At 35.6% G+C, this 12,576-nt stretch overlaps 1 protein-coding gene across 1 annotated transcript; it reads right to left on the bottom strand.

Annotated features, from left to right (window-relative positions):
• Nucleotides 1–545: 545 nt before the first annotated feature.
• On the bottom strand, nucleotides 546–2,153 carry LOC127091373 (putative GEM-like protein 8). The gene is made up of 4 exons (XM_051029997.1): nucleotides 1,660–2,153; nucleotides 1,483–1,563; nucleotides 1,067–1,341; nucleotides 546–960 (listed from the first exon to the last, which is right to left on the bottom strand). Exons 1-4 carry the CDS (start codon nucleotides 1,781–1,783, stop codon nucleotides 772–774), a joined length of 669 nt encoding a protein of 222 aa, XP_050885954.1. The 5' UTR covers nucleotides 1,784–2,153; the 3' UTR covers nucleotides 546–771.
• Between the last annotated feature and the right edge of the window lie 10,423 nt (nucleotides 2,154–12,576).

Here is a 12,576-nt window from a genome sequence, read left to right as displayed (position 1 = left end):
TGCATGCGTCAAGGGCATTGGCGCCTATGCTCATTAGCAATGCATGCATGCATCAATGGGTTGGGCGCCACAATTCATTGTCAATTAGATGCGTCAGTTCAACTGACTCATAAGTAATCAAATGTGCTTATTTCGGTAATTAATTTGAAAAATAGATTATTTAAGTATTTAAATTGAAAAAAATAATTATTTAAAAAAAAATCTTTCAAGATATGATTTCTCATAAACTTAGTTACTATTAATTTTTTTTGAATCAATCTTCTTGTCTCGGGTCCTATCACAATGTACCTATAATTTTGTATATTCAAGTGGTTGTTCATGTTGTAAACTGATGTAGTATATCATAAAGAATCCCGTTCTGCTGGTATTACTTATCATCCAACCTTAACTTTAATACATATGAAGAGAAACCCTTTTCAGTAAGTCATTTACAATAAATTAGCTGATAACTTAATACAGAAGAAACATAAATGCTAATTCAAATTAGCACATCACATTTTAGTAGTTATCCTTAATCTATATAATTTAACACTTAACATGGTTCATACAAAAGTAACTAACAGATGATATTGAATGTAGTTGAAGATTTAACCCAAAGTATTAACAATTGAGTGTACCAACTTTGCCTGTTAGAACATGGAGCCAAAAGTTTAATAAACAGATATCTTTTTCTATTAACAAAATCATGTAGAATATTTGTACACTTTTGAAACCTCTGCAACTTCAAAGAGCAATTGATGAAGCACAAGTATTAACAAATTCACTTCATTTCTACACACTTTCCCTCTGAGATCCAGAAATGGCCTGCTGGAGATATCTTAGTGCTTTCCGGTAATTAAAGAAACCCATAAACCAGAAGTCAAAACCATCCACAGTGACTATTTCTATATACTTTTCGGAAGGTTTCATCACATTTTGACTTTGGTTGACATGCTCTATCTTTTCATGTGGAATACAGACCTGAAGTAGTAAACAAATTAAGGTTATATACTTACAAAGTGTGAAGAAAAGGTAAACGAAATTGAGAGCATTGACATGAAAGTATGACAAAGAGTAAGAAAGTGACCTTATATTGGACTCTAATTATATCTCCTTTGGGAGAAGTGGTCTTGATGGATTTGTCACTACAAAACGCAACTTTGTGAGTGGATATGAAGAGAAGGCCAGCTATAGGACCTGATGTGGTTGATAAGTAGCAATGCGATGCTTTCAATAGCTTCTCTTCATCTTTAACACTAAAAAGTTGCTTAAACACTTTCTCTACTCCACCAACCTGAAGAATTCTTGCTCCTAACCTTAATTTCCCTTTTACTGTATCTGTTATCTTTGGTCCAAGTCTCACTGCAATTATACGTAAACAGTTTCAAGCAATTAGTTAATGAAGCTTTATTCTATTTTCCAATATTTCCAAATTTGAAACTACTCTAGGCTTAGTAATTTTATAATCATGACAGAATATTTGCAGTTTCTAAGGTTACATACCATGCTCTCCGACGTCATGTGCAAAACCGTCCCCCTTTCTTCCAAATATGTTTATCTTTGTTAGAACATAATTGAATTTCCCTGAAAATATAAAAATGACAGTGATAAATGAAATTAAATTTGAAAGAAGCATTCTTGAAATATAGTTCTGTTTTATCAATATAGGTGTGTTTATACCTTGCTTTGAGTTTGTGATGGATTTGTTGTATATGCCAGAAGAATCAAGCAAGTATCTCTTTGACGGATAAGTTGAGGAGATGGAAATTCCATGAAGTAGCTCATGAAGAAATGAGGTCTTCATTTTTGTTTGATGTTTCTTGCCTTTGAGGATGGTGTTTTGAACTAGCTTGTGAGTTGTGAGAAGTATTGAAAAGCTCTTGTAAATTTTGGTAGATGAATGCTTGTATTGTAAAGGGGTATTTATATGGTTAAAAGAAAATAAGGTGACTGTTTAGCTTTTGGAGGATGAGTGAGCTAGGAATCATCATGAAGAGTAAAGGAAAATAATTCAAAAGTTGAGGATTGCATGTTTAGTTGTTTACAGAAAAGAAAAACATTATATAAAATGGAAGGATTTGGGTTAGCTTTTATGTCGATGCATTTATGAGGACATATTTCTAGAAAATGGGTGGAGTTAAATAATACTAATAGTTTGGTTCTATTGGACAGATCCACATGATTGATGATAAAACAAGGTTTGTTCAAAGGTTGGCTCTAAAGAAAGTGATTAATAAAGCAATGTGAGCTGGAATGAGGCTTTTCTGATTTTATTTTTGACTTTGTGATGTCAACCTTGTTTAACTTATCTTTTGATAATGTAACAAAAAGTAAAGAGATATTAATAATATACTTATACATATACAACATAACATATAGTTATAGAGCACTATACATTCCCATTTGGCTATCAGTGTTTGCAATCAACACATGTGTGACTGACATGAAATTGTGTTTAGGTGAGATACTAGAAATAACTTGTCACCTAAGGAATTGTGTCATATATTTAGGTCGGCTATGAATATCATGTGGTGGGGGCAGTAAGGTAAGACAAACCTTTTAGTTTGAGAAAAATTGAATGCCAAATCATTTCTACATCATTCATCTTATACCTCACAAAAAATCAAATTGTTAAAAAAAAAATAACAATTCATCTTAGTTATTGTTGGAATTCAATTCAAGATTTTGAGTAATTTCGAATCAGTTTTGATGAACAAGATTCAATCGTACTGATCGAATTTTTTCTTTTTCTTCACTCTTCACTCGAATAAATCAACCAACCTTAATTGTAAGATTGTATCGCTGCACAATTGTGATGAAAAATAAGAAAAGAAGATTGAATTGAGAAGAAAAGAGTTAAGGTTTATCAAGAGAAGGAAGAAGATGAATTTTCTGCAGAGTTCCTCTATGCTCACAAACCGTGATTCTTTATTCTTTTGCAACTGCAAATTCAAGTGTTTTACAATAATAGGGGTTACTCTCTATTTATAGATTTTGCTTGTTTGCTCCCTAAGTAAAATCCAAAAATAAAAGCCTAAAATACTTAATTCTGCCAACAATACAAAATTACGTTTAAAATCAAATCCATGTCGAGGCTAACAACTCGACACTTCGACACTTACACAAATTTGACACAAAGCATTTCGACGACAACCGACTCTGTAGAAAATACTGCTTTGACATAAAGAATTACAATTCAACACACCACATAATCCATTATGTCTAAGCTATCTATATTCATCATAGACCCTTAACTTCTTGAACACTTCGACCTGCACTCCTTTCGTCAGGATATGTGCAGTCCGATTCTCAGTTCTGCAGTATTCCAAGTTCAGCTTCGCTTCTGCCACTTGCTCTCGAAGATAATTGAACCTCATTTGGATGTGCTTTCTTCGACCATGCGCTATTGGATTCTTCGTCAGATTGATAGAAGACATGTTATCGATCTTCATGGTAATTGCTCCATGATTCTTCCCTATAATCTCTTCGACCAGATTCATCATCGACGTATCTTGGCATGCACAAAGAGAAGCAGCTATGTATTCTGCTTCACATGATGGTAGTGCCACTACTGGTTCCTTTCTTGAACTCCAAGCAACCGGTGCACCACCTAGCATAAACATGTAGGCTGTAACAATCCAATTTTAGTATTTATTTCTTATATTATTATTATTATATTTTATTTTATTTATTAAGAGTGTTAATTAATTAATTGGTTGTTAGATAGTATAATAATTGATTATATTAATTAATTTGGTGTGTTAATTAATTATTTAGTTGATATGAGATATAATGAATAATTGAATTAATTAATTTGGTGTGCATATTGAGTTGGTTTAATTTATTTGAATTAAATAGAGATATTATAATACTAGGTATTATTGGGCCTAATAATTGAATTAGAGGTATCATTCTTTAAGCCCAAATATACTAATATAAATAGTAAGAGGTGAGGAGAGTGAAGAGTAGGATTATTTTGATCATTTGACGGCGACAGAGAAAGAAAAGAGAGGAGAAGAGGGGAAGAACAAGAGAGAAGCTAAGGTTTCCAGAAAATTGAAGAGGTAAGGGGGCAAATCCTTATTATTATGGGTTAGTATGATTAGGTCAATGGGTAGAAATAGGTTTACGTTGAAATCTCTAAATTTCATGGTTTTGGCATTGTTAGGTTTGATGAGTATTCTCGATTTGTGGTGATTTAATTGTGTTAAAACCGAAAATTCACTTTATATACTTAGAGTATTGTATGAGTTATAATTTTCTGAGCGTTTGACTTTTTACGGAATCGAAATCGGAGGTCCGAAAATCCTCCAACGATGAAAAACGCAGAAAACTCTGCATTCTGTTTTTGTGTTAACCGGTTACCCACCGAGCGTTAACCGGTTACTTGCTTAAAAATCTGCGCAGGAAATTGATTTTGTTTTTGTGTTAACCGGTTACCCACCAAGCATTAACCGGTTACTTGCTTGAAAATCTGCATAGGAAATTGATTCTGTTTTATGTTAACCGGTTACCCACCGAGCGTTAACCGATTACTTGCCTGTTTTGTGTTAACCGGTTACCCACCGAGCGTTAACCGGTTACCACTGTTGAAAAATGAAACATTGAGATTTTAAAAGTTGTATTCATTTTGAAATGCAATCTAATTGTGCGTAGTTAATAATTAGCCTATATTTGTGAATGATATATTGTTATGAATGTGTATATGTACCATTGGTGGATTAATTCATATAGTTGAATTATGATTATATGTGGAATGATTAAGATGGTAGAGATGATCTTAATTACATATATTATTGGTATGCGTACATTCATTCATGGCATGGTCGGCTTCATGGTGGAAGCGGTGAAACTGTGGGTTCACATAGACGTTGATCCTTAATTGGAAATAGGCGTAGCAGACGTTGATCCTTAATTGGAAATAGACGTAGTGGCTTGGATTCTAGATATTGAATCGGAAAGCGGTGAAACTGTGGGTTCACATAGACGTTGATCCTTAATTGGAAATAGGCGTAGCAGACGTTGATCTTTAATTGGAAATAGACGTAGTGGCTTGGATTCTAGATATTGAATCGGAAAGCGGTGAAACTGTGGGTTCACCTAGACGTTGATCCTTAATTGGAAATAGGCGTATCAGACGTTAATCCTTAATTGGAAATAGACGTAGTGGCTTTGATCTTGTCCGGATCGGAAGCGTGGCTTGGATTCTAGATATTGAATCGGAAAGCGGTGAAACGTTGGGTTCACATTGCGGTACCACATGCATAGAGTCACATGTCTTGCATTGAGTCACATTAGAGTTATGTGACAATTGAGTGTATGCATTGTTGTGATTGTGATGTGTGTATGAGATATGGTAATTGAATTTGGTGATGTTTGGATACATAACTTGGCAAAATATGTGAGTATGTGATTGTAAGACCCCAATTTTGACCCTAAGATCCGTCATGGCATCATAACATTGCATTTGCATTGCCTCAAGGATCATAAGCATCTTGGTTCCCTTTGCCTTTGGGTGGGACCTCTTGTGAGTGGTTTGAGGTCATCAAGCATGTTTGAATTGTATATCATTGCTTTTCTTATGTTGTTTACTAACCAAAAGCACAAAAATATGTCACTAACATCTTTTGTTTGTAGCTTGAGCAATCACAAGGTCAAAAGCTTCAAGGAGATCATTGGTACAAAGATATGGTCAAGAGAAGAGGAAAGCAAGCATGGTAATGGCTCCCAAAGCTCTCATCCATCATATATGCCTCCCTAGCATCTCAATTCATCATTTTTGATCAAAGCAAGTCAAAGGGTTTGAGGTTTGTCCCCAAAGAAACCCTAATTCATCTGTGCACCATAATGCCTTGCTCTTGAAGCAACCTCAGCCCATGATCAAATACAATCAAGGGAAGTTCTTTAATTCATCATTTCATGCATATTTTAACTTATTTGAGTATCCTCAATCATCAATTCACCAAGATATGAGTTGTGGACTTGAGAAGTTGATCAGTCAATTCATCTGACTATTTTGAAATGCACTGAGACCTAACTTTTTATGTGTTGGTCAAATGGAGATGATCCCAAAGGAAAACATGATCTTAAGGATAATATGAACAACTTTCATGTTCATCAAAAATTGATTTGAAGCTTGGAAGGTCATCTCCCATTCCAAGACATTATAGGTCATTTTGACTGAAACCCTAATTTTGGGTCAACTTCCCAAGGACATAACTCATTCATTTTTTATGATTTTGAGGTGGGATCAAAAATCATTGGAACGCTTAATATGTCTACTTAAAATGTTATGTTGAACAAAATTTCAAAATCTCAAAGGAAGTACATGTGATAATGCAAGACATTATAGGTCCTTTTGGACCAAATGCATTAAAAGGCAAAAAAGTCCAACTTCAAGTGCTCATAACTCTTTCATAAAAAATCCAAATGATTCTAAATTTAAGTCCATTTTGATTGTCTTGAAGAGATATACAACTTTGATGTTGGAGGTTTTTTCATTTGAGGCTTGCATCATCAAAACATAAAGGCTTGAACGTTGGCCAAATTTAGAAACTTTGCCTTTACATGTTTTGCACCTTGCACTTTAAACTCAAAATTCACCAATTTCCACACTTCAAATGGATTTTTTCCCAACATAACAATTGTTCCTCACATCAAAACCTTTCCAACCATTACTCACATGTTCATGTTTGGATTTGGCAAATAGCATTTTCGAAGAGGGGAAGTTTTTGGTTCAATTATGCATAACACATCAAAACTCCATGCACAAGCCATTTCACTCCAAACTACGCATCCAAAGCATCTCACATTCATTTCAGATTGCAGTTGGCATTGAATTTGGGCCTTTTGCATGATCATGCAAGCCCATGCAATGAATATCCAATTCCATGCACACTGATTGAATCACACTTGCCTTGCCATTCCATCTATAAATAAGAGCTTCACTCCATTCAAATTTGATCCATGAATCAACCTAAAATGCTGCTGAACTGAAAACCTAACCTCTCACCAAAGGAGCTATTTCACTTTTCTTCAATTTTTTTCAGATCTAAAATTCAACTACATCTGGTTGAATCTTTGGATCTAAAGCTCCTAGACCTCTCTCTCATACTCCATTGATCTTCTGTTTGGCCAAAGGAAGCAAGGGAGCAAGCTCAAATCTCCAGAATTCAAGGTTGTTCTTCAACTGGTTTTTTCTTCAAATCTTACAAATTATTGATCTATTTGTTTGGATTTTGTGTTGGCTGAAGTCCTCTTCATAGAGGCAGTCGTTTTGTATGCTCAATTATTGAAATCCATGAAGTTCACTTGAACATCACAGAATTTCCATCTCTGATTTCTCTCAATATATAGATCTAGAGTGGAATTGAGTGGTACAGGGATGATGTACATCATCCCAGATTTCCAACGATGTATGGATTGTGTATTTTGGTTAAGCTTTTGAAACCTGCAAATGTCACCGGAATCTTCATGCTCACCGGAGAAGAAGGTGGCTCCGGTGGCCGTCCCTTTGCCAGATGCATTGTGGACCATTGGATCTGATCTCCAGCTTATATCCCAACCCTTGGATCTTTTGACTTTTAATAATGCCATGTGTAGCGCATTGACTTGGACCTATGGTGGAAGCGCGCTTCTGGAGCGTATGATCTGCCAGCTCAATTAATGAGCTCAGATCTAACGCTCCTGGTTTTTTTGAATTTCTTATTTTCTGATTTTATTTCTTTTATTTCCATTATTTTCAAAAATTCATGTCTTCTTCATTTTAAATCCAAAAATTATGGGACCAATTGCATTCTTCTCCAAATAATTTCAAGTTTCTAATTTTGATTTTTAATATTTTTTATTTTGTCATTTGGTATTTTTTGTGAATTTTTTCTTTCCTGGTCATTTTTAATTCATTTTAAATACTTTTTGATATTTAAAAAATACAAAAATATTTTTCCAACCTATTTGAATGATGATGAATCTATGAAAAATATTCTCATCAATTTTTTAATTGATTTGAGATTTATTTGAGATTTTAGTTCAATTAGGTTATTTTTGTTCATTTTTAATTGATTAAAAATAGTTTCTGACTTTTAAAAATGCTGAAATTTTTTGTCAAACTTTGTTTGACCTTATTGAACTTAGGATAAATCACTTGGACCTTTCAAGGTTGATTTGAAGTGATTTTGAAGTTTGACCTTTCTTTTATTTTTTAATTCAAATTTAGTTTAATATTAAAAATGCCAAAGATATTTTGCTTATTGTTTGACCTCCAATCTTCATCTCATTTCTGATTTCTCATTGTTTGACTTTGACTTTCAATGTCATTTGGTCAACACACATGGATTGGTACATTTCATTTCACCTTATGCACTTTATTCTTTCCATTTTCCTTTTCCATTATTCATCTCTTTCTTCTTATTCTTTTTCTTTTTCTTTTTGATCAATGAGTTGAAGGTTGATAAGTTAGCATTGATTATGGAGACTTAATCTTCCTTGATCCAAATCTAATTCATCTTGATCAATTGATCAAGTGAATGGCTTTGCATTAAGGATAGGTTGTTTCCTAAATCATGCAAAGGACTTAAACCAATACAAGATCAATTCTCTTTTTCTTTTGGCATGGCAAGTTGTTGGAACTTGGTTCACTAATCAAGACTTCTAACTTGTGTTGTTGCCTACATTATTATTGACCGGCCTCAGATAGTTGTGACTTCTACATAAGTCCAATTACGATTGCTTAACATAGCGCTAAATTTGCTTTATGGCACACTAACTATTAACCACTAACCATTAACATTTACTTTTTGCACTTTACTCTTATGCAATTTATCATTCTTGTACATATTATTCATTTGTTTTTTTCTTTGCTCACTTGAGCACATGTTTATGTTAATGCCATTTGCCTTTTGCTCACTTGAGCATATAATTGTGTTAATATCTTTTGTGCTTGTGTTTTATTTGTTTGATTGTGAACCAAATGCAAAGAATTGGAAAAAATGGACTTAGACTTTAGGACTTTCCCTATGCAAATTTGGAGTCAAATAGCAACTAGGCATTGAGCCTTTAGAGTGCTATAAAAGTCAAAAAGCAACTAGGCATTGGGCCTTTAGAATGCTTAATCTTGAAGATGAACATTGAAAGGACCATATTATAAACTCCCTCTTGTCCATTCTTTGATTGTATTATAGAACCTTTTGATGTGTGTTTTCTTGTGCTAGGAGTTCCAACTTGAGCTTAATTGGGGAACCATTGCCATGAGCTTCTAAGAGAGAGAGACAGATCCAAGATACATTGAGGAGTCTTTCCAAGAGTTCATTTGACTGTTGATTGCTTGAGTTTATGCTTTGTGTGATTGCTTATTCCAAAGGATGGGAGCTACTTGGATCATCAATATGATCTCAAGAGAGGAACTCCATTTGTGGTTTTGTTTCTTATCCCTCACCTTTTTGCATTACTTAGGACCTTAGCCCTTCTTCTTCTTCTCTCCACTCTAACCCAAGCCAAACTTTTGTGCAAACATCTAACACTTGTTTTCAAACATTAGAAACCTAAGCCTTATGCTTTTGATTTTCAAACCTTCTTTTCTTAATACTTATTTTCAATTGAATCTTTAAGTCAACTTTGACCATTTTGTATATACTTCTAATTGGTAAATATAATCCATTCAAATGTCTTTTTGTGGTTTCAATGGCCTCTTTTCTAATCAAACTTTTTCATAACCTTTAGCTATTAGGTTTGAGTTATCCTTGAGGTAGATGTAATACTCACCTATATCCTTAGTGATGGACAATGAGTCTTCCATGCTTATTATAGGGTTAACCCCTCACTAGCATGTTAAAGTTATCCTCACATGGTGGATTTGTGGTTTTAGGTTGAGTTTTCTCCCTTGGATAACAAAAGACCTTAAGGCTTTTGGACCAATCAATTCACCAACTCATTTTGAAATTTTTACCCCGAACTACGAGGTTTTGATCCTAATCTTTTTTAAGATGGTACGTAGGCAATGGGTTCATCCATCCAAACACAAAATGTAAATAACTTGTATATTCTCTTCTCATCTCTTCAATCATGTTTGCACAAACAAATTTTTCACAAAACAACAACCTTACCACAAGTATGAAAAGGGCTCCCTAGGAGTACCTAGGATGTTTTGGGTCCCTAACACCTTCCCATTGCATAACCAACCCCCTTACCCAGATCTTTGATTCTCTTTTACTAGTTTTTGATTCGATAAAACTTTTAGGTTTTTGTTCGCTTTCTAACCATTCCTTTGGATAAATAGAAGTGCGGTGGCGACTCGACTTGTATGATTTACCTTGGATTTAGTCAATATCTCTAATGGTAACGAATACCCCGCTACAGAAAAGTGGCGACTCTGCTGGGGAACTCCTTTGCCCAGTGGGTTTTGCCTATTTTTCATACTTGTTATATTGTATTGTATTGTTTTGTGACATATTTTTGTGCAATTTGGGATTACTGTATTGTATGTAATGATTGATTTGCTTGATATTAATTCCTTGTATGCTTGGTGATCTTTGTGAGATGAGTTCTATACCCGGACTCGAGTGCACTTAGGATAGGAGAATGGCATAGTCTTGTTGACTTGTGTGGAGTTATTCCTTAGCACTCCTTAGCATTCATCCTTGAGTATGATTGTTGCATTCATGCATTCATGCACCCATTTGCATCCATATCATCAATAATGAAGGAAATTTTCAAGGAACTTAAGAGGTCTATTTGCAAATTTTCAGACATGGAAAGACAAAGAAGGAACACCAAGAAGTACAGTTTCAGACAACCCGATTTGAAAGAGTTAAGGAATCTGACATCCTATGTATTAGATCCTCTGGGTTTCAAGGCTCGTTTTAGGAAGCTTCTTCCTCTTCTGACTACTCAGGTGGACGAAGGATTGATGAGTGTATTGGTGCAGTTTTATGACCCCTTGTACCGTTGCTTCACGTTTCCGGATTTCCAGCTTTTTCCTACACTTGAGGAGTATGCCTACCTTGTGGGTATACCTATTCTAGACCAGTTGCCGTTCAGTGGCTTGGAGAGCATTCCTACTTCTCAAGAGATAGCTGACATGTTGCATATAGATGAATCTCTGGTCGGTGCTCATATGACTACCAAATGTGGAATTCAAGGTCTCCCCTCTGAGTTCCTCGTTGCTCAAGCTACTGTATATGGGAAGGCCATGAGTGAGGACGCCTTTGAAGCCATATTTGTACTTCTCATCTATGGGTTAGTGTTATTCCCCAACATCAACAAGTTTGTGGATGTGAACGCTATTAGGATTTTCTCTACTCTTAATCCCGTTCCGACTCTGTTGGGTGACACTTATTTCTCTTTGCATATGAGGAATGCAAAGGGTGGTGGTGCCGTTGTGTGCTATTTTCCTCTGTTGTATAAGTGGTTTATTTCTCACTTACCGTAGACGGTCACCTTCAAGGAGAACAAAAGATGTCTACGGTGGTCCACGAGACTCATGTATCTCACTAATGATGATATCTCTTGGTAAAACCATGTGTATGATGGTGTGCAGATTATCGACTCTTGTAGTGAATTCTCCAATGTACCTCTTCTTGGTACATGTGGTGGGATTAACTACAACCCTGTTTTGGCACGTCGTCAGCTTGGGTTCCCCCTAAAGGATAAACCTAATAACATTCTGTTAGAGGGTGTGTTCTTTCAGGAGGGTAAAGATCCCCAAAACTTGAAGGGCACAATGGTCCGCGCTTGGCGCAAGATTCATAGGAAAGGAAGGAAAGAGTTGGGTCCTAAGAATTGTGTTGCTATGGAGCCTTACACTGCTTGGGTTAGGAAGAGAGCGTCTGAGTATCTCATGCCTTACGAGTATCCAAGACCTACACCTTTGGTTATGGCTGGACCTTCAACCCTCCCTGACCAAGGAGTAGAGGAGTTGAGAGATGAAGACCGATCACGTGCTTGGATCCGTGAAAGAGAGGAGTTGCTTCAGCAGATCAAGGAGAAGGATGCTTTGATAGAGTTCCTCGAACATCAGATTATTGATGATCCTGATGATGCATGGACTTCTCTACTTCCTCAGTCTTCCAGGTTTTGGAAAAGGAAGTACGACCGACTCGCCAAGGAGAAGGCAGATATGGAGGCAGCCTACGAGAGGGAGGTGAAGAGACTTCGTGCATCCTATCTTCATGTGTCCCGAGCTTTAGATGATTGTTTCTAGGGATCCATAGGATGATTATTTTCCTTTTCTCTTGTATATGGTTACCAATGTTGTATTTCTTTGGTGTAAAATATTTCCCATATATTATGTTTCCATATAAAAGTGTTTAAAATTTCCAAAAATTTGCAAATAGAACCCTAAAGCTCCTTTGAAATAAAATAAACAAATCATGTGCACAAGCATTGCATGCATCATGTGCATAAGCAGGTTTTGTTCCCGGCTTCTTGTCCTGTGGTCTAACTCTGTGTTCTTCATTTATTTTGAAGACAAGCTAACTCACTGGTACTACACCAGAGCCAACATTTCAAGACTGATAGATCATTTGGAACAAGAGAACCGCGAACTGAAAGAGGAAGTGGCCAGGTTAAGTGCCTTGATGGAGTCATTCATGGATGCCCAGA

The sequence above is a fragment of the Lathyrus oleraceus genome, chromosome 6 (assembly GCF_024323335.1).
Source record: "Lathyrus oleraceus cultivar Zhongwan6 chromosome 6, CAAS_Psat_ZW6_1.0, whole genome shotgun sequence".
Taxonomy (NCBI): Eukaryota; Viridiplantae; Streptophyta; class Magnoliopsida; order Fabales; family Fabaceae; genus Lathyrus; species Lathyrus oleraceus.
Note: the sequence above shows the minus strand (reverse complement) of the source record. Positions and strands in the feature narration are given on the sequence as shown.